The sequence below is a fragment of the Coregonus clupeaformis genome, chromosome 19 (assembly GCF_020615455.1).
Source record: "Coregonus clupeaformis isolate EN_2021a chromosome 19, ASM2061545v1, whole genome shotgun sequence".
NCBI lineage: Eukaryota > Metazoa > Chordata > Actinopteri > Salmoniformes > Salmonidae > Coregonus > Coregonus clupeaformis.
This window is the reverse complement of record NC_059210.1, coordinates 35,169,634-35,196,847: the sequence shown is the minus strand read 5'-3', so window position 1 is coordinate 35,196,847 and position 27,214 is coordinate 35,169,634. Positions and strand designations below refer to the sequence as shown.

The following is a 27,214-nucleotide window of genomic DNA, read 5'->3' as shown; positions in this document are numbered from 1 at the left end:
CTACCATATTGCTTTTACCAATACAATTCTTTCTGATCTGGTGAGTAGAGGTTGTTTCTGGACGGGGCCCATGAATACAGTATATATAACCACATATTTCCAAAAAGGGCAAATCGCCTCATATAAAACTGCCGTCCCAATGACTGCAAACCTTTTCCAGCTCCTATGATAGAAACATCACAGATAGACATTATGACAGCATTACATTAACCACTTTCTATAGAACATACAGTAGGTCAACAACAAACAGTAGGGAAACGTTTCATAATGCGTAACCTCTGAGTATTTGAGGGTGAGAGATGAGCTGAGTTTACAGACGGAAGTGTGGTGAATGGTGATTTCGTATTGAATGGTGATTTCGTATTGCACGACGTGGGTTTCAACAGTCAGGAGGGCCACAGGCTCACACAGCAGTTTCTCAATCATTTCTCATGATCACCTCAAGAATATGTACACCAACCTTAATTAAACATCAATAGGAAAATTTAAAAAGCTACAGTGTAAAAACGTAAATGCATCCAGTGCATTACGCAGAACAGTGCATAAAACCCCAAAGGTTCTCATGAAACTCCTCATTTTAAACTTGTTTAAATATCCAAATTCTCTGGAGTGAAAGTTTAACATTTGACTTTAGATATCTAATATTAACTAATATTTGTATAGGCCTATTGCCAGTAGTAGTTATCTTTCCTCCTATAAAACGGTGTACTGTAATTGTCCTGTCACTGCACATAAAGAAGAATGTATTTGCACCACCTAGTGGAAACTCTTGGGAGGGCACATCAAGGCAAAGAAGGGAGGAGAGGATATTTGTTTGTTTAAGATTTTTTTGTGTGGATAATTGTTATGTTGGGTGCTAATCCCTACCTAAAGATGGAGATACATGGCAACACAACATTGGGCCCATTTAACAATACACGAGATCTGCATTTAAATGTATATTTATATATATATACACTACCAGTCAAAAGTTTGGACACACCTACTCATTCAAGAGTTTTTCTTTATTGTTAGTAGTTATTACATTGTAGAATAATAGTGAAGACATCAAAACTATGAAATAACACATATGGAATCATGTAGTAACCAACAAAGTGTTAAATAAATCAAAATATATTTTATATTTGAGATTCTTCAAATAGCAAACCCTTTGCCTTGATGACAGCTTTGCACACTCTTGGCATTCTCTCAACCAGCTTCATGAGGTAGTCACCTGGAATGCATTTCAATTAACAGGTGTGCCTTCTTAAAAGTTAATTTGTGGAATTTCCTTCTTAATGCGTTTGGGCCAATCAGTTGGAGGGGTATACAGAAGATCGCCCTATTTGGTAAAAGACCAAGTCCATATTATTGCAAGAACAGCTCAAATAAGCAAAGAGAAACGACAGTCCATCATTACTTTAATACATGGTCAGTCAACACTTTTTTGGTTACTACATGATTCCATATGTGTTATTTCATAGTTTGATGTCTTCAATATTATTCTACAATGTAGAAAATAGTAAAAATAAAGACAAACCCTTGAATGAGTAGGTGTGTCCAAACCTTTGACTGGTGTTGTATATATCTTTGTATTCATTTACAAAGGCATGGCACTTCTCACATAGTATAACCACACATCATTTCACATATATTACCTGAGCAAGTATTCTTAAAATGTTGGCAATCCTACAACAATCATAATAAGAGAGCAAGCAGATATTCAAAGTATCAGCAATATAAAAATATGGAAATATAAGAATTACATCTCTACAATATAATTTTATGTACATTCCATTGTTGGTCTTTGGATGAAAATTGTGCATTGTTCCTCTGAAAAAACAGTTACCTCCCTTGTTATTTTTCCAACTTCCACAACATGTTTACCAAATAAATACTACAAAAACTAGATCAATAAAAAAAAGTGTAAGGCAACATGATCAAGTAGATCAATAAATACAGTGAGAGACTTAAAAATACTTTCCCTTTTCTAAACTCGTCTCTCCAGGCCTGTCTGCCTGATAGTGGAGAAGGGGAGTGGAGGAAGAGTGGGGAGGAATAGAGAGAGGAAAGAGTGGACGTGAGGCCTATGCGTTGTGGTAGCCATTCTTAAATGTATCTTTCCTCGGTTCTACGTTCTCGTAGATGGTGAGTGCAGCTGTGTTCTGGTAGATTAAATCCACGTTGGTTCCAGTTCTGGATCGGATGATGTCCATGGCGCACTGGTTTAGGAACACATACTGCTCCTGTAAGACAATAACACAATGTACTCCAATAGGATGAAGCAAACTGACTGTTCAGATGTCATAACATTTCACCTACTGACCACATAAGCACCTGTAGCATAACTTCCACTTTTAACCACAGTGATGTATTGTACAGCAGGCCTGTAATAAACCCAGAAACATGCTGAAATGTAGACCAGTGTAGGCAGTGACTGACCTCTGTCTGCACCATGAGGGGCCGGTGCATGCGCAGTTCATGGATGGTGCCGTACACGTCCACCATACCCTCCCTCTCTATCTGGAAGATCAGCCGGTCGATGGCTATGAAGGTGCCTGTACGACCCACACCCGCACTAAATGGAGAGAGAGGAGAGAGAGAGCAAGAGGGAGAGGGAGAGAGAAATAATGTTAATTTACTTTCCAAACCAATAACGCTTATTGACGTTAACTAAGATAAACAATGTTTGTGTGTGTGTGTGTGTGTGTGTGTGTGTGTGTGTGTGTGTGTGTGTGTGTGTGTGTGTGTGTGTGTGTGTGTGTGTGTGTGTGTGTGTGTGTGTGTGCATGTGCGTGTGCATGTGCATGTACCTGCAGTGGACGACAGTGGGGGAGTGGCGTGAGTACTGGTCCATGTGTTCTCGAACCAGGTGTCTGAAGTTGATGAGCAGTTCAGTGGTCTCGGGGACGCCGTGGTCTGGCCAGGCTGTGAAGTGGAAGTGACGTACCGAGCGTGTCTCTGCCGTCTTCACCTGTCAGCCAATCACAAACACAGGGACACTTACTGATAAGCACTAAGGTATGCATAACATGTAATGAATGAACCCTTCCAGGATCCATAGTCGGATCTGAAAATATCTGCTAAAATTCATTTTCAAAATGCTAGCTATAAGGGATAGTTTTTCCCAGAGCCATGTATATTGCTCTGGTTTTACCCACTAAGCAGCAGAAGAGGAAAATATTTGTCTCCCTCATTATCACACAGTGGAGGCTGAGAGGAGCTATAGGAGGACGGGCTCATTGTAATGGCTGGAATGAAATAAATGGAATGGAGTCGAACATGTGGTTTCCATATGTTTGATGTGTTTGATACCGTTCCATTTATTCCATTCCAGCCATAACAATGAGCCTGTCCTCCTATAGCTCTTCCCACCAGCCTCCTCTGTTATCACAGCAACTTACATTTTTTACGTCAAAGTCCCTGATGGTCCAGTCTTCTAGGGGGATCTCAGAGGTGGTTGTCACGGTGATATACTCAAAGTGCTTGGTCTCAGATGAATAGTATTCCTCACATTTGACCTGAGCAGAGAGAGGTGGGTGGGTGAGAGACAGGTGATGTGTGTTGTTATGAATTGGGGTAGCTTAGTGTGGGGACATGTGGGTCAGGAGGTCCTCCCATAGAGTTATATAGAGGACTCATCTTTGTATCTTTGCCATTATGATGTCTGTGACCGCATGGGAAGTGCCATTGAGGCTCTCCCCATTTTAAAGTAGTACATTTTCTTCTTCTTTTGTGTTTGAAAAAAGCGCAACACTAATATTGGTGATTTTACTCTTCCTGCAGTGCCGGAGTCCTAAACCAAATTGTGTTTGTCATTCATTTATTGTGGCCACTAGATGATGGTGATATACAGTACCAGTCAAAAGTTTGGACACACCTACACATTCAAGGGTTTTTCTTTATTTTTACTATTTTCTACATTGTAGAATAATAGTGAAGACACCAAACGATGAAATAACACGTATGGAATTATGTAGTAACCAAAAAATATTATCCAAAGTAGCCACCCTGACACACCCTGACCTTGAGAGCCCTGTTTTCTCTAGTTGGTTTGGTCAGGGTGTGAATTCTAGATTTTCTATTTCTATGTTGGCCGGGTGTGGTTCCCAATCAGAGGCAGCTGTCGATCGTTGTCTCTGATTGGGGATCATACTTAGGCAGCCATTTTGCCTACCTTAGTTGTGGGATCTTGTTTCTGTTTTGGCTTGTGTTGCCTGTTGAACTTCACGTTCGTTTGTATTTTGTTGTTTTGATTCTGTATTCAGTTAATAAAGGAATATGTACGCATACCACGCTGCACCTTGGTCTGATCCGTCTATCAACGAGAGTGACACACCCTTTGCCTTGATGACAGCTTTGCACACTTTTGCCATTCCCTCAACCAGCTTCACCTGGAATGCTTTTCCAACAGTCTTGAAGAAGTTCCCACATATGCTGCATATGCTAAATATGCATATTTTAATATGTTAACATTTTGTGGGTTACTACATGATTCCATATGTGTTATTTCATAGTTTTGATGTCTTCACTATTATTTTATAATGTAGAAAATAGCACAAATAAAGAAACCCTAGAATGAGTATGTGTGTCCAAACTTTTGACTGGTACTGTAGCTTAAAGCCATTTACTAACAATAAGCAACCCAATTTTGAAGAAGAAGACAATGCTCCCTGTTTTTCATCTAGTCGTTCAGTACAGCACAGTTTCCATTTAATTGAACGTTCCACACATTTATTTTCGTACTGAAAGCAGCCCTTGATAATTGATCATTGCACAGGTGTGTTGGTTTGGCACTTAGTGAGAGAGAGGTGGGCAGGTTAGCCTTTCGGCCTGGTGGCCTGCCAGTGTTTGTTTGTGTAAATACTCTTGTCCTTTTGCAATTTCTGTTTGTGTAAATATTTTCATTTTGGTCACCATCCTTGCTTGGGCTTGACGACTGGCATCGAGACTGATCCGGCCCTGAATCTGGTAGTGTGCTGTCTTGTGTGTGTCTGTTAGATTTGTTTTCATTTAACAAGGACATTCCCATTGAGACACAGTCTCTTTTACAAGGGAGACCAGACCTGGCCAAGAAGGCAGCAGCAGTCAGTACAACATTACAAAGTATAAAACGTACCGTACAATCAGCACAGCAACACGTCATCAAGCCAATCTGAGCCCGATTTCCCAAAAGCATCTTAGGCTAAGTTCATCGTTAGAACCATAGGTTGTATATGAACACATAAAGTACCAATGTAGTTGTCTGCACATGTAAAGCAAGGTCCAGCCTACCATTTGATAAAAGGTGCAATTGGTGGGTCAGAGACTTGGCATTTGTTACAAAGCGCAAGGATGCATGATAGACTGAGTCCAGTCTCTGTAGCACAGAGGAGACTGCATGCATGTACACCATAATCAATTACTGAAAGAAACATGGCTTGAACAAGCTTCATTCTAGCCTCAAACAGAAAACAAGCCTTGTTGTGAAAAAAACAACACATTTCAGTTTAAGCTTCCTCACAAGACTATCCTTGTGAACTTTGTAGAGAGCTTCTGGTCCAACTATATACCAAAGTATTTGTAGGATGACACCTTTTCAATGGATGTGCCCCCAGATGTGAAAATGCTAACCTTCTCTGGCTGAGATCGGGCTATGGTGAAATTCATGAATTTCATTTTTGGTGCATTCAAGACTAGCTTGACACCATATAGGGAGGTCTGCAGTGACTGAAAGGTAGTCTGGAGCACTTCAACAACCTGAACCAGAGAAGGAGCATTTGAGTAGATGACTATATATTCTGCATGCAGATGGTTACATCCCCTTTCCCACAAACAAAATGGTGTCTGCGTATGTGTACTCACTCGTCCCTGTTCGTTACAGCGTGTCAGCATGACCAGAGTCTGGACGTTCTTCTCCCAGATCATCCTCCAGAACTCGTTGACAGTGCCGGGCAAAGGACCCTGGGCCGCAATAAACTCCTTCCTGGAGTTGTAACCCTGGCAGTGGGAACATATTGACCCAGAACGTAAGCATCTACTACAAGCACTAACTAACTTTTCTAAATATTTTCATTCAACTCTGTATATCCTGGTAATGTGAGACAGATGTGATATAACAGATTAGATACTTCTATAACCTGAAAATAAATACTTATATCTGAGTGTTAATTGAAGTTATCTAGCTATATATCGATCTTGCTTTGTGAAATAACCCCAGAGCAGAGCTGAAACACAGACGGTCAGAGAAAGCTGATTATGATAGCAATGAAAATTATGATGATGGGTCAGTACGCACCGGGATGTAGTTAGAATTGATGTAGTCATCGAATGGACTCCCATGGATGGACAGTTTCACTCTTGAGGAATCATCTGGAATGTGCGAAAGAGGAGCAATGAGCAATTGATAGAACTGAAAGATAATTCCTGTCACTCTGCCCAGAGACAGAGCATCATGCTCCCAACCACTCTAGTGTAAACACTTGCTTGAATAAACAGCTAAGCTATTGAATGAACAAAGGAGTTAGTCTGTTCGGCAATGAAGATGGAGGATTAGATATGATAAGCAATGGTAACTATGGTAAGCAGTGGCAGGAGAACAGGGGTTGTTGTCATGGAGACAGGGGTCAGGGGTCATGGTTGACTCACAGGGAAGCACATTGTTGTAGCGGTTCTTGGACTTGTTCTCCATGGCCAAAGCGCTGGTTTTTGCTTGGGCTGTTCCCACTAGCTTCAGGTCCTAGAGGGAGAGGGAGACGTTAGGCCACCAGGCACGAGTAGCTAACAAAGAAACACAGGCATATTTACAGAATACAGAACATCAACTGATGCCTGATGGAACATCCATAATATGTGTATGAACGAATAAATAGTTTTATATTTTACCTCAAACTCCTCGGCAAAGCCACAGTTGGAGTCTGCTCTCTGCTTCTTGTAATACGCTTCATAGTCCTCCACCCTCACAGCCACGGTACTGCTAATAGAGACACAGGAGACAAGCATTAACACAAACACATGAGTGACACCAAGAGACAGTAACTCTACCTGCTGCATCATTCAATGTGTCAAGTCTCCTAATAGGTTACCATAAGAGTTGATACTCACACTTTAGCCCTGAAAAAAAATGCATTCAATTTCAAACTGAGACGGATCAGAAACAAGTGAAGAATCATCATAATAACCTCATAGAGTGAATCTGGATGTCTGAAGAGTCTTTCTTGGTTTGTCTGTAAAAACAAATGCATACAAAAATCATATGACCATCCCAAAAATGTTTTTTTAAACCATCTAAATTATCGAGTGATGATGAGCACGATGATGATTATGATGATCCTGTATGGCTCAGTTGGTAGAGCATAGTGCTTGCAACACCAGGATTGTGGGTTTGATTCCAGAGGCCACCCATAAGTAAAATGTATGCTTTGGATAAAAGCGTCTGCTAAATGCATATACACTACCGGTCAAAAGTTTTAGAACACCTACTCATTCAAGGGTTTTTCTTTATTTTTACTATTTTCTACATTGTAGAATAATAGTGAAGACATCAAAACTATGAAATAACACATATAGAATCATGTAGTAACCAAAAAAGTGTTAAACAAATCAAAAAATATTTTATATTTGAGATTCTTCAAATAGCCACCCTTTGCCTTGATGACAGCTTTGCACAATCTTGGCATTCTCTCAACCAGCTTCATGAGGTAGTCACCTGGAATGCATTTCAATTAACAGGTGTGCCTTGTTAAAAGTTAATTAGTGGAATTTATTTCCTTCTTAATGCGTTTGAGCCAATCAGTTGTTCTGGAACAAGGTGTGGGGGGGGGTATACAGACCCATTTGGTAAAAGACCAAGTCCATATTATGCCAAGAACCGCTCAAATAAGCAAAGAGAAACGACAGTCCATCATTACTTTAAGACATGAAGGTCAGACAATACGGAACATTTCAATAACTTTGAAAGTTTCTTCAAGTGCAGTCGTAAAAACCATCAAGCGCTATGATGAAACTGGATCTCCACAGGAAAGGAAGACCCAGAGTTACCTCTGCTGCAGAGGATACGTTCATTAGAGTTACCAGCCTCAGAAATTGCAGCCCAAATAAATGCTTCACAGAGTTCAGACACATCTCAACATCAACTGTTCAGAGGAGACTGTGTGAATCAGGCCTTCATGGTCGAATTGCTGCAAATAAACCACTACTAAAGGACACCAATAAGAAGTAGAGACTTGGTTGGGCCAAAGCAATGGACATTAGACCAGTGGAAATTTGTCCTTTGGTCTGGAGTCCAAATTTGAGATTTTTGGTTCCAAGAGCCGTGTCTTTGTGAGACGCTGTGTGGGTGAACGGATGATCTCCGCATGTGTATTTCCCACCGGAAAGCATTAGGAGGAGGTGTTATGGTGTGGGGGTGCTTTGCTGGTGACACTGTCTGTGATTTATTTAGAATTCAAGGCACACTTAACCAGCATGGCTACCACAGTATTCTGCAGCGATTCGCCATCCCATCTGGTTTGGGCTTAGTGGGACTATCATTAGTTTTTCAACAGGAAAATGACCCAACACACCTTCAGGCTGTGTAAGGGCTATTTTACCAAGAAGGAGAGTGATGGAGTGCTGCATCAGATTACCTGGCCTCCACAATCCCCCGACCTCAACCAAATTGAGATGGTTTGGGATGAGTCGGACCGCAAATTGAACAAAAAGCAGCCAACAAGTGCTCAGGATATGTGGGGACTCCATCAAGACTGTTGGAAAAGCATTCCAGGTGAAGCTGGTTGAGAGAATGCCAAGAGTGTGCAAAGCTGTCACCAAGGCAAAGGGTTGCTATTTGAAGAATCTCAAATATAAAATATATTTTGATTTGTTTAACACATTTTTGGTTACTACATGATTCCATATGTGTTATTTCATAGTTTTGATGTCTTCACTATTATTCTACAATGTAGAAAATAGTAAAAATAAAGAAAAACCATTGAATGAGTAGGTGTTCTAAATCTTTTGACCAGTAGTGTATGTATTACGACGATGATCTCTCACCTCCTCCAGTAGATGATGAAACCGGCAGTGATGATGAAGAGGATGGCAAAAACTCCAAGCGTTACCCCGACAGCCACACTGGTGACCACTACATAAGAATGACCAGAGAAGAAGGGAGAGAAATGTAAGAGAAGGCCTTGTGAACGCAATATATTACGAAGACATCATCATTTATTTTATCATCGTAAGACATCTATAAGTACTCATAACAGCTCATAGCACCTTACAGGTGTCTATATACATGACTATGAATCATTGTATAATGTATTAGGTGGTTTATACAGTTAACACATAGTGTAAAAGTGCAATAGCTACCTGGGTCCTGAGGGAGGTACACTGCATTTGGTGTTCTTAATGTTTGGTATACTCTGTGTATGTGAGGTTTATAAAGTATTCTGAAGTTTGTCATTTCCACTTAGAAATGTTTGACTTGATTTTCCCTCACGAAAAAATATTACAACCCCTACAAAAATGTCCATTAATTATAATCCACATAATTCACATTCCCTGTTGCTGCAGGATTATTTTCCTGTCGTAGCAAACTGCCTCAAATGAAGATCCTACATCTTTACACGGGCAACACATATTGTATAGGTAAAGAAAATCCATGTACAACACATAATGGTTTTAATATTGTCAATGTCATTGTGTGAAAAACATAAATGTTCTAATGGTGAGGGTAATTAAGTTGTGATATCGTATTCCATCAAATTTGAGCCTACATTGCAATTGAACTATGCTTCTATCACATACCAGTAATGCCAGTCTTGCAGGTGAGGCTTTGGACGGTGCTGGTTTCCCCACAGCCCAGAGTGGTCACGGTCAGGGTGTAGTCCGTATTGTGCTTCAGGCCAGGGACTGTGTGACCACAGGCTGGGTTACAGTCGCCACTTGTCTCATTGTGTACCTAAACCAATCAATTAATAAATTAATCAAGCAATCGTTCAGTCATTCATTCAATCAATACATTTTTTGATTTGGTGACCAATATGTACTGTACTGTTTGAGAAATACATTGTGTAGCCTCACCTGGCCCTGGGGGAGTTGGATGGTTTCATTAGCAGTGATCTGAAAGCCCTGGTTCAGTCCTTTGGGTTTGGTCCAGGACAGAGTCAGCTTGGCGTCGGGGTCGTTAGGAGAGTAACACTTCAAGTTGGACACAGGGCTGGCATCTATGGCACAGTGAGGGAGAGAGAGAGGTTTTCAGGTTTCAGGTTTGATTTTATTACTAGAAAATGTGCAGACCATGGCTGAATGACATTTTTATTTACAAGAGATCAAAACTCAGTTCAAAAATCCTATTTACAAGAGACCAAAACTCAGTTCAATAATACATCTAAAATAGGATCCCTATCTGGATCAGTGTCTGTAGATGATAGTTGCGATAGTACGTCCTTTATAAATCCCTATATGCATTCTTAATGCATCACACACTGGTTGTACAGTATGGTAGTCTACATGCTATTATCTTACTGGTGCAGCTGGAGGTTGAGACTGGAGCGCCCTCTGTTCCATCATCTGTCTGTATTGTTACAGCGAAGTTATACAGACTACCCGGGACCAATCCATTGATGAGCAGGCTTTCCATAGCTGTGGTCGTATTACTGATGATGAACCCAGTGGAGTTTGTCCAGGTCACTCTGTAGCTGTAGCCTGGTTTGTGACCCACAGGCTTGGACCAGGTCAATGTTACGTGCTCCTCTGCTGTCACTGCACTGAGTGACTGGACACTCTCTGGTCCTTGGAAATTCAATCAAAGACAGCATAGAGAGGTTAGTAAAGCAATAGTTATGAATACAGAAAACAAAAGTCTCAGGATTGTATTTGGGTGTATGTGTTTGGAAATGATTGTGTGTGTGTGTGTGTGTGTGCGAATGCTCGCATGTGTATGTACGTGTGTGTGTGTGTGTGTGTGTGTTGACACTCACTGGTTGTGACCAAACTGCTCCAGACCTCCTCACTGTGGAACCATAGCACTCCCACTGTAACCACAGAGATATTGTAGGGTGTTCCAGAGGAAAGGCTTGGCAGTGTGTGACTTGTATTTGTGGTATTGACTGTCTTTTCGTCTGTCTGCGTTGACAGGTACTTCACTAGGTAACTGAAGGTGGTGTTGGCCATCAGAGGAGCTTCGCCCCACTCCACAGTGATGGAACTAGTAGTCTTCTCCAAGATCACGATGGGCCCAGGCGGGTTGGGTTCTGAGAGAGACAATTGACAGCAATTTATATTGAGTTGTAAATAACATCCGTGAATTGAATGTCCTTGCGCAAAGTATCCTGAAAGCTAACTCTGGACTGGTGCGAAATAAACATTGTTCTTTGTCTTAGACTAAACAGTTAAAACAAATGAATGAACTCGGACAGACAAAGGAGGCATGCTACTGTAAGTAGAACTCTGGGCCCTTTTCCCCTTGGCTCCTCCCTTATACTCACGAGTTGCTGTAGTTACAGGTCCTGAGGTTTCATCGAAGGGCCCACTGATAGTGGTCACCACGGCTGTGTACTGTCTCCCAGCTAACAGGTACATGAAGGTGTGTGTCTGCTGGTTGGAATTCAGCCATACGGGGGTAAAGACTTGGTCAGTGCTGTTCAGATGGACCACATACTGCCCCACATTCCCTGGTGGTGCCGCCCAGCTCACCACCATGGTACTGGTGGTACCGTTGTTGGAGATGGATGGCTGGACAGATTCAGGCTCTGGTAGAGAGGAACAGAGATGGGGGCGAAGTTAGGTATTGGGTATTGCGCACATTGCGCGCTGCCTGATGACCCTGTCCCAGCTGTAAGCACGCTGTGGGCTACACTGGGAGCAGTGACATCCAAGCAATAAAACCTCAAAAAAGTGTGTGGTGATGCCCAACTATCCGCAGCACAAATATCCACTACAGTCAACCCTTTAAATAACACCCAAGACACTGCCAGACGCCTGGTGGAGTGGTTGCGTACACCAATAGTTAACCCTTGCCCCTTGCTGCTATATGCCAGGGAGATAGCCTCCACAATCGAGTGGGAGAAATGCTGTTTAGAAAGCGCCCTGCTGCCAGCTGGATTAGCAAAAGAGACAAAAAGCTGGTCACCGGATATCCTGGGTCCGCCCAAGGTACGCGTATAAAGCTCATACTGGAAAGAGGGCATGTAACCTCTGTTGCTCTTCAGAAGCAAAAGGAGATGAGACAGCAGTAGAGAATGGAGAGAGAAATCAGTAAACAAATAGAGAAAAGACACACACAGACATCCTCAGTCAACCGTGTATCTGAACGTGGAGAAGGGGCACTTTTCATTTAACTCACATGCTGGAGACACAACACTTATGACACTCGTGAATACTGTGGACCTCAGGGTTGAAAAAACAGGTACACTCTAGGTACAAGGGCTCCAGTGATCAGTGACGTACCCCGATTGACATTGCTACTTAGGGGAACTGTTGTCACAACGAGCCTCATTCGGTTTAGGAAGTAAGATGTATTCCGGTAACCGGCTGGCACCCAGTGCTGGACCATACGCATTAAACATAGACCCAAAGAAAAAAAGTTATAATGGAGGTTACCCTACCGACCAGTCATAGGTACTGGCGACAGAGCGCCTTGTAACCTAGCTGGGAATGGGACAGACTGCTCTGAAAAACTGACCCCTTCTGTGTTAACAGACAGGGGCGATTCGGAATTGAATATCATTCACAGGAATGAAAAGCGTTGAGCTGGAGACAGACAGCTCATTTCGGGGTTCATACGAACCACAGAGACTGTGTGTGAGATAATAGCATGGTTGTGTCCAAGCCTGCTCGTTCCCTCGACTCCGCCACCAACAACTACTTACGGGCACAGGGGGCTCCGGCAATGGCTGACATAGGGGCACTGTTGTCACAGTAATGTTTTTGTGGAGGGTCTCAGACCCGTGCAAGGCCACTTACTCCGGGGGTTACTAGGGCCGGGACAATACCAGTATAGCGATACTCATTAGTATCGTGGCAAGGAAACAAAACACAAAGCGGATTTAACTTCTTTAGGAAAAAAAGCCCTAATGTTGAAAACAAACATTATGTGTCATCCAGAGACACATTTATTTAAAAAAGACTGTATAAAACAAATAATACAAATACTAAGCTATATTGTATGCTCCAAAACATTTGAATTTATACTAATACAATTGCTTAGAGAAAGGGATTTTTTTTTAGAAGTAATACAAAAAAACTAAAAGATACTGTAGGTGTCAAATTTATTGCCAACCTTGTTTTCAATACTCTGGCACCCTCCCCTTGTGAGGATAACAGCACTGAGCATATTTCTAAAATGTTTTATGAGATTGGAGAACACATTTAGAGGGATCTTAGACCATTCCTCCATACAGAATCTTTACAGATCCTTGATATTTTTCGGTTCAATTCAAACCACAGGTTTTCAATGGGGTTCAAGTCCGGAAACTGCAAAATGTTGATTTTGTTGTCAATTAACCATTTCTTTGTGGATTTTGATGTGTGCTTGGGGTTATTGTCTTGCTGAAGATCCACTTACGGCTAAGTTTCAGCTTCCTGGCAAAGGCAACCAGGTATTTGGCTAAAATGACCTGTTACTTGGTAGAGTATGTGATGCCGTTGACCTTAACAAGGGCCCCAGGATCAGTGGAACCAAAACCTGCCAATAACATCAAAGATGCACCACCATATTTTACAGTAGGCATGAGGTTATTTTCTGTATATACATCCTTCTTTCGAGGACAAACTCACCACTGGTGTGCATGGCCAAAGAGCTCTTTGCACTGGTTCCATTCCAAGAGCCAATGCTATTTACCAAACTCCAGGTGTTTACATTTGTTGGTTGCTCTCAATAAAGGCTTTTTTCTGGCAACCCTTCCAAATAGCCTATTGGCATGGAGGTGGTGTCTAATTGTAGATTTGGAGACTTGGTGACCCAAAGATGTGACTAAGTTCTGTAATTCTTCCTCACTGTACATGGGGACAAGATACACTTGTGTCCAATACCAGGCAATTTTTTCACGGTTCCAGTGGTTTTAACTAATTCATTGTTGCCCTAATTGTGGTAAGTGGTACATATTTATATATTTTTGTGATTTTCTTGTACCCATTGCCTGATTTATGAAGGTCAACAACCATTTGTCTCTTTCATTTGTGAGCCGTTTGCCTTTTCCAATGGAGATGGATGACAAAGGGATATTCCATGCGTATTACCAAATTTTATTATATCCCAGTGAAACAGGAAGCCATGCAGATTTATTTTGTTTGATTTTATTTATTAGAATATTTAGGGTTGCCTATAATTTTGACAACCATCTTTTCGAGAATTTTTCAAAAACGTTCTCTAAGCAATTGTATTGTAAAATAACATAATTTCAATTTTAATTTCCCTCGCTTTTCTTTGAGCATATAATTTTTATATAGCCTTTTTTGCTCATATTTATCAACGGTGCCAATCATTTTTGACCATCCTGTAGGTGAAAAGGAAGGAGGTCTCACCTGTGTACTGAAAGATTGAGACGGTGCCTCCCTCTATACCGTCCTGTGCCTTGACGGAAACACTGAAGGTGCAGTTGGTTCCTGGTGTGAGTTCTGTAATGACGGCCACCTCTCCTGTCACTGTGTGGTTTGTGGGAGTAGACACGCACCCCTCGGTCTGGATACGGTATGTGTAACCACTCTGGTACTGAGGTGGCTTGGTCCAGGTCAGATGTACAGCAGTTGTGTTTACTGTCGGGGCCACCAACCCACTAATGGGATATGGTCCTGGATACAAAGGATCTTAGGTTTGACTTGAGTAATACAAAGAGGTGAATACTGTTCAACATATGCTGGTCCCTAATATGTACTCTTATTAACACCAATTTAGAAAGATAAATAACTCTTAAAATGACATTGAGAATTGTTATTGCCATGGGAACATACTTGTGTAATAGAACACTTTCACAGGGGTTGCCATGGTGCCGTCCTCTGTGAGCGTTGTCACGGTAAAGGTGTAGTTGCTCCCCGACTGTAGTCCGGTGACAGTTGTCGTGGTGTTGTTGACAGTGACGGAGATGAAAAGGGACCCGTTGGGGTAGGTTACCTCCACCTTGAAGGAGTAGTCTGCTTTGTTCTCCGGCTGATCCCAGACTAGAGTCACATCGGTGGGGGTGATTCCTGCCTCTGTCAGCCCGCTCACAGAGTCGGGCCCTGGGACAAACGAACAGCAAAGATAATTTATGAACATGTTCAATCTGTGTGTGCGTACATACGTGTATGTAATGGACTAGCTATTCGGCGGCGCAAGTGGGGACACTTCAGGCTGAGAAGTGAGTTTCACACATCCCCATGTGCTGCAGGTACATGCATGTGTAGATACTGTGTAGTTGTGTGTGTTCAGTAGTCACTCACTGGTATAGCTGGTTGTCGTCACCACTGTGCTCTGGTAGTCCAACGGCCCTACGGTTACCACAGCGATGTTGTAGAGTGTTCCAGACTGGAGGTTCTCCAGGAGGATCCAGTTGTGTTCCGTCAGGTTCTGCTGGTCCAGGTGGAACACAGAGAACCAGTACTGACCCAGGTCCATGTCCAGGGGCCGGGCCCAGCTGATGTTGATGGAACCAGTGGTCTGGTCCTCCACCGTCTGGGTTCCAGGAGGGTTGGGATCTAGGAACAAACCAGGGAGACTTTAGTTATGGAGGATATTGCAGGTGGAGTGATTCAGGCATTTTTCAATCATTTTTAGTCATTTAGCAGACGCTCTTATCCAGAGCGACTTACAGTTAGTGAATGCATACATGTGTTTTTGTTTTGTTTTTTGTTTTTTTTCTTCATACTGGCCCCCCGTGGGAAACGAACCCACATCCCTGCCGGCCAAACCCTCCCCTACCTTGGACGACGCTGGACCAATTGTGCGCCGCCCATGGGTCTCTGGGTCTCGGCCGGCAGCGACAGAGCCTGGACTCGAACCAGGATCTCTAGTGGCACAGCTAGCACTGTGATGCAGTGCCTTAGACCACTGCGCCACATTAGAGAACATTCCATCTAGATTATGATCATGTCTCTGTAATTGCATATGCTCTTCAGAAAAATATGTAATTATCTTTACAGCAGCAGCAACTAAACAAATGGAGTACATCTGGAAAGTTGGACTTTACTAAAACATTGACTGACTTACACGTTGCATTTGTAACATTCAGTGATGCATCAGTGAGCGGTCCACTGTTGGTGACCACTCTGACAACATAGACTTTGCCTGGTTTCAGGTTCTGGAACACTACTTCTAGAGAGTCATTGGAGATGGTGAGGTTGTTTTCCATCACGTTGTCATTGTAGATTGTGACGGTGTAGGAGTCCACCTGTCCCACAGGGGCATCCCATGTCACATTCATTGTGGTTGTTGTTCCTATTGCGGCGATGTTTGTCACCACCCCAGGTGCTAAATGTTAGATACAACAAAAACATTACATTAAAGGCCCAGTGCAGTCAAAAACGTGATTTTCCTGTGTTTTATATATATTTCCACACTGAGGTTGGAATAATACTGTTAAATTGTCAAAATTATGATAATGCCCTTTTAGAGTAAGAGCTGTTTGAACATAGCGGCAGAAAATTCAGCATGTTTTGGTGAGATGGAGTTTTGGCCTACCTAGTGACACCACCAGGTGGTAAATTAGTTAATAGACCAATAAGAAAGACAGTTACAAACCTCTGTTTTCCCCTCCACACTCAAACCACTCCCAGACAGTCCTAGCAAAATTCTTGCTTGATAACTTGCTCGTTGCATAGAAGCAATTTTTGTTTCTTTTTGACCATTTTGAAACAATCAGAGTAAGGTACTTCATTGTTACCCAGAAATGATTTGCTATCGAGATAAAAACAGCTGCATTGGACCTTTAACATTTCAGATTTTAGTCTAGAGATATAGAGAACTTAAAAGTGTTGTGGTAAATGTTTATTATGAAAATTAGTCTTTAATTTGGTTTAGATGTGAAACACGCACTGTCAGCCATTTTATATTAAATCAACTTTGCTATGTAAAGAAGGGGAAGTGAGAAAGGGATGAGGGGGAGGGGCGTCTTTGGAACCGTACTTGTGTAGCTAGACGTCTCTACTGAGTCAGACTTAACCCCCTGGACGACCGTGACCACAGAGAAGGTGTAACTGTCCCCAGGCTGGAGATGGGTGAAGGTGTAGCTCTCGACAGTGGTTGATACGTTCTCAACCATAGAACCACTCTTGGAGACGGTCACCAGATAGGAGTAGGTGGGTTTGTGGTCATCCTGTTTGGACCAGGAAAGCCTGATAGCGGTTGTGTTCAGATCCTCGATCATGAGGTTACTGACCGCCTTGGGTTCTGAATGGCAAAAAGGGCAGATATTGTATTAATATAATCTGTAAAACAGGATTTACATTACATTTACATTTGTCATTTAGCAGACGCTCTTATCCAGAGCGACTTAACAGTTAGGATCATTTAGCAGCCGGTGTTATACGCCTCTTAACTATGCAAGAGTAACTGCAGTTTGCTGGATGACTAGAGTGCACTTGGATTACCCTTGCATTACTCTTGGATTACTCTATGAATACCTTTGGAAGTTTAGAATATTGGCTTACTTGTGTAGCTGAATGTGTTTTCTGGAATTCCGTCGCTTCCCGCTGCTGCTATCGTTGTAACCGTGAAGTTATAGCCAGTCCCAGGTTCTAGGCCAGGGACGTCCGTGAAGTTCGTATTGACTGTTTCCTCTTCAACAGGGCCTGTAGTGTTGCTGTACTGGACTCTGTAGGAGTAGTAGGACTTAACATCCACAGGGTCAGTCCACTGTAGCTTCACTGAGGAGGTGGACAACGGGCTCGCTGTGAGGTTCACCACTGGTTTGGGCACTAGGAGAAAAAAGTAACCTTAATCAATGATCTTAATAGGATATGAAATTTGGTAAGGCATGTAGCCTGAAGTATTTCAAATAATATATAATATAAATAATAGCGTATATGCCATTTAGCAGACGCATTAATCCAAAGCGACTTACAGTCAAGTGTGCATACATTTTATGTATGGGTGGCCCCGGGAATCGAACCCACAACCCTAGGAGTGCAAGCGCCATGCTCTACCAACTGATCCATACAGGACCATGCATCAACCGTGCATAGTATTGGAAAGAATTCAGAAGACTTCTGCAACAATTTCACATCGTCAAAAATGTCACCCTAAGCACTATGTAGTTGTTGGGGCGGCAGGTGGGGCGGCAGGTAGCTTAGTGGGTAAGAGCGTTGTGCCAGTAACCGAAAGGTCGCTGGTTCTAATCCCCGAGCCGACTAGGTGAAAAATCTGTCGATGTGCCCTTGAGCAAGGCACTTAACCCTAATTGCTCTGGATAAGAGCGTCTGCTAAATAAAAAAATTAAAATTATTAAATTTTGTTACAAGTGTACTTACAAGTATATCCAGATGTATTAACAGGGGCGCTTCCCAGATCCTGTGGTCCCACGGTTATCACTGTGATGGTGTAGAACGTTCCAGAGGACAGAGAGCACAGGTTAAGGCTGAGATTAGAGGTAGACTGGGTGCTTGCTCTAATACCAGTCCCAGTAGACTGGTAGCTAATGTTATAGGAGATGGCTGGAGCTCCAGTCATTAGACCTGGGGTTGTCCATTGTACAGAGAGGGAGCTGGTTGTCCTCTCTGTGATGTTGAGGGGTCCAGGTGGGTTGGGTACTGTGGTGGAGAAATACGAGAGATGTTAGGAAAGTTGCAAAAACAAATTCACATTCACACAAACACACACAAAGTACATTTGCTTTTCCTGAAACACAGAGAGAACCTTCTCACACTCTCTCATACAAACTCTCAGAAATGACAAACTACTATGAAGCCTTCAGAAACTCTACAATAAATGCATAGTATAGCCACCATTAGCCATGACTTACCAGTGGCTAACTGGCCCCTAGCAGACTGGTTACTGAAGGGTCCAGCTACAGCAGTCACTGTGACCTCATAGAGCATCCCTGACTGTAGACCAGTGAAGCTGGCCATTGTGGTCTGTGTGGTTTGGCTGGATGTATAGCTTAAAGCAGCATTAGAGATGTTCACGTTGTATTGGTCCACGCTCCCTCCAGGCAAGGTCCAGGTCACATTCAGCTCACTGGTTCCTCGTCCCATAGTCACAATGTTCACAGGTTGTACAGGCTCTGTCAGGGCACAATCGAGAAGGTTCATTGCAATGACGGAAATATAGACTGTATAGAAAAGACAAAAACAAGGTCACATTTAGCCCAAGAATGTACTCTTAAGGAGTATAGGCGAGCCTACCGTTACTCCTTAATGTATAAACAGTGAATACGTACAAAATATACCACAAAATGTGCGTGCACCAGTTTTCACGCAAAAGTTGGCATTTATAAAAATGTCGCTTGACGTGAGAATGTACTCACCTCCCCCCAAACGTTATACCATGTGTACGCACATTTGGTAGTAGTTGAAATATTGTATTGCAAGCTGGTAAGTAATAATTTTGTGAAAATGGCGTATGATGAAAAGCTTACAAAAAAAAACAGGAAAACATATTAACAAGAATTCAGCCAGTTGTCATTAGTGAGAAGAGCAAAAAATCGGTGTTTTATTTTTAGAATATAAAATAATTAGACATAGGAATCTTTTTCCTATTTTATTTTCATAACCATTGCAGAATAAATACCTCACCGTTTCTGGCCGTGATTGGTTCATATTCCCGAAGTAGGCATACTACCATGCACAGCTCTCATTTAATTGGGCCTAGTAGTCTAGTAAATAGATAGGAAATATGTATTTCAAGTTTTGCAATCCCATAGGTATTCTGACCCCTTGACTTTTTCCACATTTTGTTATGTTACAGCCTTATTCTAAAATGGATTAATTTGAGTTTTTTTCCCTCAACAATACCCCATAATGACAAAGCAAAAACAGGTTAAGAGTTTCTCCCATTCTTCTCTGCAGATCCTCTCAAGCTCTGTCAGGTTGGATGGGGAGTGTCGCTGCACAGCTATTTTCAGGTCTCTCCAGAGATGTTTGATCGGGTTCAAGCCCAGGCTCTAGCTGGGCTACTCAAGGACATTCAGAGACTTGTCCCGAAGCCACTCCTGCTTTGTCTTGGCTGTGTGCTTAGGGTCGTTGTCCTGTTGGAAGGTGAACCTTCGTCCCAGTCTGAGGTCCAGAGCTCTGGAGCAGGTTTTCTCCACGGAGCTCTCTGTACTTTGCTCGGTTCATCTTTCCCTCGATCCTGACTAGTCTCCCAGTCTCTGCTGCTGAAAAACATCCCCACAGCATTAAACTGCCACCACCATGCTTCACCGTAGGGATGGTGTCAGGTTTCCTCCAGACGTGATGCTTGGCATTCAGGCCAAACAGTTCATTGTAGGTTTCATCAGACCAGAGAATCTTGTTTCTCATGGAGTATTTTAGGTGCCTTTTGGCAAACTCCAAGCGGGCTGTCATGTGACTTTTACTGAGGAGTGGCTTCCGTCTGGCCACTCTAGCATAAAGGCCTGATTGGTGGAGTGCTGCAGGTTGGTTGTCATTCTGGAAGGTTCTCCCATCTCCACAGAGGAACTCTGGAGCTCTGTCAGAGTGACCATTGGGTTCTTGGTCACCTCCCTGACCAAGGCCCTTCTCCCTGATTGGTCAGTTTGGCCAGGCGGCCAGCTCTAGGAAGAGTCTTGGTGGTTCCAAACTTCTTCCATTTAAGAATGATGGAGGCCACTGTGTTCTTGGGGACCTTTAATGCTGCAGAAATGTTTTGGTACCCTTCCCCAGATCTGTACCTCGACACAATTGTGTCTCAGAGCTCTACGGACAATTCTCTCGACCTCATGGCTTGGTTTTTGCTCTGACATGCACTGTCAACTGTGGGACCTTATATAGACAGATGTGTGCCTTTTCAAATAATGTACAATCAATTGAATTTACCACAGGTGGCCTCCAATCAAGTTGTAGAAACATCTCAAGGATGATCAATGGAAACAGGATGCACCTGAGCTCATTTTCAAGTCTCATAGCAAAGGGTCTGAATATTTATGTAATAAGGTATTTCTGTTTTTATTTTTAATACATTTGAAAAACATTCTAAAAACCTGTTTTCACTTTGTCATTATGGGGTATTGTGTGTACATTAATGAGGGAACATATTTATTTAATCCATTTTACAATAAGGCTGCAACATAACAAAATGTGGAAAAAATCAAGGGGTCTGAATACTTTCCGAATGCATTGTATGCTATGGTAATTACTGTAAATTCATTTTTTTTTTGTAGCCTGACCTAGACAATGTTTCAGAATTCACGTACAGTCCATCATATTTAGGTTGGGGGAAAAGCAGATGCAAAACATTATTGAAGTGAAACTTTCTGCTGACAGGTCCACAACTATTTACCATTGTTTTCTCTTTCAGAAACGGACACAGTCCTTTTCCAGATACAGCATAAGTTACTGCTAAAGATGAAAACATTCTGACAACACAGTAAATAGACCAGTAGCTTATGTACACATTTTGACAGTATGGGTAGGCAACAGTATTGCTGTGCGATAGGAGCGCGACATCATTGCCTATTTAGTCTTAGAGCCTTTACTAAGGCGGGGCTATTACAAACTACAAAGGAAAGCACAGCCGCGAGCTGCCCAGTGACACAAGCCTACCAGACGAGCTAAATTACTTCTATGCTCGCTTCGAGGCAAGCAACACTGAAGCATTCGTGAGAGCATTAGCTGTTCCGGACGACTGTGTGATCACGCTCTCCGTAGCTGATGTGAGTAAGACCTTTTAACAGGTCAACATTCACAAGGCCGCAGGGCCAGACGGATTACCAGGACGTGTACTCCGAGCATGCGCTGACCAACTGGCAAGTGACTTCACTGACATTTTCAACCTGTCCCTGACTGAGTCTGTAATACCAACATGTTTCAAGCAGACCACCATAGTCCCTGTGCCCAAGAACACTAAGATAACCTGCCTAAATGACTAACGAACCGTAGCACTCACGTCTGTAGCCATGAAGTGCTTTGAAAGGCTGGTCATGGCTCACATCAACACCATTATCCCAGAAACCCTAGACCCACTCCAATTTGCATACCGCCCCAACAGATCCACAGATTATGCAATCTCTATTGCACTCCACACTGCCCTTTCCCACCTGGACAAAAGGAACACCTACGTGAGAATGCTGTTCATTGACTACAGCTCAGCGTTCACACCATAGTGCCCACATTAATTTTTTTATTTATTTCACCTTTATTTAACCAGGTAAGCCAGTTGAGAACAGGTTCTCATTTACAACTGCGACCTGGCCAAGATAAAGCAAAGTAGTGCAATAAAAACAACACAGAGTTACATATGGGGTAAAAAAAAACATAAAGTCAGAAATACAACAGAAAATATATATACAGTGTGTGCAAATGTAGCAAGTTATGGAGGTAAGGCAATAAATAGGCTATAGTGCAGAATAATTACAATAGTATTAACACTGGAATGCTAGATGTGCAAGAGATGATGTGCAAATAGAAATACTGGGGTGCAAAAGAGCAAAATAAATAACAATATAGGGATGAGGTAGTTGGGTGGGCTAATTTCAGATGGGCTGTGTACAGGTGCAGTGATCGGTAAGGTGCTCTGACAACTGATGCTTAAAGTTATTGAGGGAGATAAGAGTCTCCAGCTTCAGAGATTTTTGCAATTCGTTCCAGTCATTGGCAGCAGAGAACTGGAAGGAATGGCGGCCAAAGGAGGTGTTGGCTTTGGGAATGACCAGTGAGATATACCTGCTGGAGCGCAGACTACGGGTGGGTGCTGCTATGGTGACCAATGAGCTAAGATAAGGCGGGGATTTGCCTAGCAGTGATTTATAGATGGCCTGGAGCCAGTGGGTTTGACGACGAACATGTAGTGAGGACCAGCCAACAAGAGCGTACAGGTCACAGTGGTGGGTAGTGTATGGGGCTTTGGAGACAAAACGGATGGCACTGTGATAGACTACATCCAATTTGCTGAGTAGAGTGTTGGAGGCTATTTTGTAAATGACATCGCCGAAGTCAAGGATCGGTAGGATAGTCAGTTTTACGAGGGCATGTTTGGCAGCATGAGTGAAGGAGGCTTTGTTGCGAAATAGGAAGCCGATTCTAGATTTAACTTTGGATTGGAGATTCTTTATGTGAGTCTGGAAGTTGAGTTTACAGTCTAACCAGACACCTAGATATTTGTAGTTGTCCACATACTCTAGGTCAGACCCGTCGAGAGTGGTGATTCTAGTCGGGTGGGCGGGTGCTAGCAGCGTTCGATTGAAAAGCATGCATTTAGTTTTACTAGTGTTTAAGAGCAGTTGAAGGCTACTGAAGGATTGTTGTATGGCATTGAAGCTCGTTTGGAGGTTTGTTAACACAGTGTCCAATGAAGGGCCAGATGTATACAAAATGGTGTCGTCTGCGTAGAGGTGGATCTGAGAGTCACCAGCAGCAAGAGCGACATCATTGATATACACGGAGAAAAGTGTCGGCCCAAGAATTGAACCCTGTGGCACCCCCCATAGAGACTGCCATAGGTCCAGACAACAGGCCCTCCGATTTGACACACTGAACTCTATCTGAGAAGTAGTTGGTGAACCAGGCGAGGCAGTCATTTGAGAAACCAAGGCTATTTAGTCTGCCAATAAGAATGCGGTGGTTGACAGAGTCGAAAGCCTTGGCCAGGTCGATGAAGACGGCTGCACAGTACTGTCTATTATCAATCGTGGTTATAATATCGTTTAGGACCTTGAGCGTGGCTGAAGTGCACCCGTGACCAGCTCGGAAACCGGATTGCATAGCGGAGAAGGTACGGTGGTATTCGAAATGGTCGATGATCTGTTTGTTAACTTGGCTTTCGAATACTTTCGAAAGGCAGGGCAGGATGGATATAGGTCTGTAGCAGTTTGGATCTAGAGTGTCACCCCCTTTGAAGAGGGGGGATGACCGCGGCAGCTTTCCAATCTCTGGGGATCTCAGACGTTATGAAAGAGAGGTTGAACAGACTAGTAATAGGGGGTTGCGACAATTTCGGCGGCTAGTTTTAGAAAGAAAGGGTCCAGATTGTCTAGCCCAGCTGATTTGTAGGGGTCCAGATTTTGCAGCGCTTTCAAAACATCAGCTGTCTGAATTTGTGTGAAGGAGAAGCGGGGGGGGCATGGGCAAGTTGCAGCAGAGGGTGCAGAGTTGGTGGCCGGGTTAGTGGTAGCCAGATGGAAAGCATGGCCAGCTGTAGCAAAATGCTTGTTGAAATTCTCGATTATTGTAGATTTATCGGTGGTGATAGTGTTTCCTAGCCTCAGTGCAGTGGGCAGCTGGGAGGAAGTGCTCTTATTCTCCATGGACTTAGTGTAGTCCCAGGGTCCCATCACTAAGGACCCTGGGACTAAACACCTCCCTCTGCAACTGGATCCTGGACGGGCCGCCCCCAGGTGGTAAGGGTAGGTAACAACACTTCTGCCACGCTGATCCTCAACACGGGGCCCCCTCAGGGGTGCGTGCTCAGTCCCCTCCTGTATTCCCTGTTCACCCATGACTGCAAGGTCAGGCATGACTCCAACACCATCATTAAGTTTGATGACGACACAACAGTGGTATGCCTGATCACTGACAATGATAAGACAGCCTATAGGGAGGAGGTCAGAGACCTGGCCGTGTGGTGCCAGGATAACAACCTCTCCCTCAACGTGATCAAGACAAAGGAGATGATTGTGGACTACAGGAAAAGGAGGACCGAGCACGGCCCATTCTCATCGACGGGGCTGTAGTGGAGCAGGTTGAGAGCTTCAAGTTCCTTGGTGTCCACATCACCAACAAACTATCATGGTCCAAACACACCAAGACAATCATGAAGAGGGCACAACAAAGCCTATTCCCCCTCAGGACACTGAAAAGATTTGGCATGGGTCCTCAGATCCTCAAAAAGTTATACAGCTGCACCATCGAGAGCATCCTGACTGGTTGCATCACTGCCTGGTATGGCAACTGCTCGGCCTCCGACCGCAAGGCGCTACAGACGGTAGTGCGTATGGCCCAGTACATCACTGGGGCCAAGCTTCCTGCCATCCAGGACCGCTATACCAGGTGGTGTCAGAGGAAGGCCCTAAAAATTGTCAAAGACTCCAGCCACACTAGTCATAGACTGTTCTCTCTGCTACCTCACGGCAAGCGTTACCGGAGCACCAAGTCTAGGTCCAAAAGGCTTCTTAACAGCTTCTACCCTCAAGCCATAAGACTGCTGAACAATTAATAAAATGGCTACCCGGACTATTTGCATTGTCCCCCGCTTTTGCGACTCTCTGTTTATTATCTATGCATAGGCACTTTAACTCTACCTACATGTACATATTACCTCAATCACCTTGACTAACCGGTGCCCCCGCACATTGACTCTGTACCGGTATCCCCTGTATATAGCTTCGCTACTGTTATTTTACTGCTGCTCTTTATTTATTTGTTATTTCTATTTTATTTATCTTATTTTTATTTATTTTTATTTTTTACTTAACACTTATTTTTCTTAAAGCTGCATTGTTGGTTAAGGGCTTGTAAGTAAGCATTTCAATGTATGGTCTACACCTGTTGTATTCGGCACATGTGACAAATACAATTTTATTTTATTTTATTGATTTGATTTGATAAGGCAGGACATAGAAACCCAATAAACTACTGATAAACTAAATATTGAACAACAATTCGTCTTTTGCATCAAAGTGTGGCCTGTAGCATTTAGCCTACTTTTAAATTGTTTAGAATATACAATACATCTTGCAGAATGTGTGGACAGGCACTCACTATATGCAGCATGAATGTTCAGTTTGAAAAAGTCACTGCAAAATATAGCTCTACAGAAATGTGATCAAAATTGCCATTTCTCTTTCTTTAAGAAACTGTCGTTGCCGAATGCCAATAGTTATTATACAGGTGAATGGAGGGTGTTTTCCAGGCAGAGTTTAAATGCTTGATCACGCGAGCACAGTTTTACAACAGGTCTGATTTCAGAAATGTTGCGGTACGGTTCTAGAAACATAAAGACCTTTACTTTCATATCACATCAAAATTATTTTACAAATGCAAAATATACACCTTTTTAACCGGGTTTAACACCATTGCAGCCGACAACACTTTTCTAGCATCCTTCCATCCGTTACACACAGGTGTTCGGAGCAGTCTGTCTTCCGTAAACAAGCACTGTAAGAAGGAAATATGGCCGTGTGGGAACCCTTACCCTATAAAGGTGTGTAGTAATTCAACATTTTTATTTTATTTTTATTATTTCTCGCTAATATGAAAGATAAGGTCCTTATGTTTCCAAAACCGTACTGCAAGCGTTACATGTTAACTTTCAGACCGAGTGTCGGGGCTCTCAACAAAATCCCTCCGGATGGAAGATACCTTATTGAATAGACGCTAACGTTAGTTACCGTCTATGGATAGGCTAGTCCACAACCAATAAATTGTTTAGTCATTTTCGACAACTACATATTCGCCTTACCTGTGTATCCAAATCCTCGTGTATCCAAATCCTTTGAGTCATTCAATACTCAACTTGAAAGAGGACTTACTTGTAAAAGCGGTTGTTTCACTGCCTTCTCCTACAGTTGTGTTATCTCCAGCCACTGCAGTGACTGTGAAGTTGTACTGCACTCCAGGAGTCAGCCCAGTGATGGTAGTGGAGGTTTCTGTGGTATTCTTACTGACACAAGTCCCCTCTACTCTATAGAATGAACTGTTTCCCTCTGATTGAGTCCAGCTCAGATAGACAGACAATGTTGTGGATCCAATCACATTGAGGTTGTCGACATCTCTGGGCTCTGTAATGGAGGAAAAGGGGTCAGAAAAAAACATTTAGCTCTACTTATTAACCGAGATAATGTAAATATACACTGAGCGTACAAAGAATTAGGAACACCTTCCTAATATTGAGTTGCACCCCCTTTTGCCCTCAGAACAGCCTCAATTCGTCGGCATGGACTCTACAAGGTGTCAAGCGTTCCACGGGGATGCGGGCCCATTTTGACTCTAATGCTTCCCACAGTTGTGTCATTGGCTGGATGTCCTTTGTGTGGTGGACCATTCTTGATACACTCTGGAAACTGTTGAGCGTGAAAAACCAGCGCGCCTGGCACCTACTACCATACCCTGGTCAAAGGCACTTAAATCTTTTGTCTTGCCCATTCACCCTCTGAATGGCACACATACACAATCCATGTCTCAAGGCTTAAAAATCCTTCTTTAACCT

At 43.0% G+C, this 27,214-nt stretch overlaps 1 protein-coding gene across 1 annotated transcript; it reads right to left on the bottom strand.

Moving 5' to 3' along the window:
* Positions 1-1,544: 1,544 nt before the first annotated feature.
* On the bottom strand, positions 1,545-26,652 carry LOC121531198 (receptor-type tyrosine-protein phosphatase eta-like). Its single transcript, XM_045205208.1, has 24 exons — positions 26,538-26,652; positions 18,876-19,136; positions 18,385-18,663; positions 17,566-17,832; positions 16,978-17,305; positions 16,843-16,864; positions 16,127-16,307; positions 15,361-15,615; positions 14,893-15,159; positions 14,467-14,733; positions 11,430-11,693; positions 10,923-11,195; positions 10,468-10,734; positions 10,024-10,166; positions 9,748-9,901; positions 8,995-9,082; positions 6,844-6,934; positions 6,607-6,697; positions 6,257-6,330; positions 5,824-5,958; positions 3,384-3,500; positions 2,793-2,953; positions 2,422-2,557; positions 1,545-2,225 (listed from the first exon to the last, which is right to left on the bottom strand). The coding sequence occupies exons 2-24, from the start codon at positions 19,105-19,107 to the stop codon at positions 2,067-2,069; spliced, it is 4,251 nt and encodes a 1,416-aa protein (XP_045061143.1). The 5' UTR covers positions 19,108-19,136; positions 26,538-26,652; the 3' UTR covers positions 1,545-2,066.
* Between the last annotated feature and the right edge of the window lie 562 nt (positions 26,653-27,214).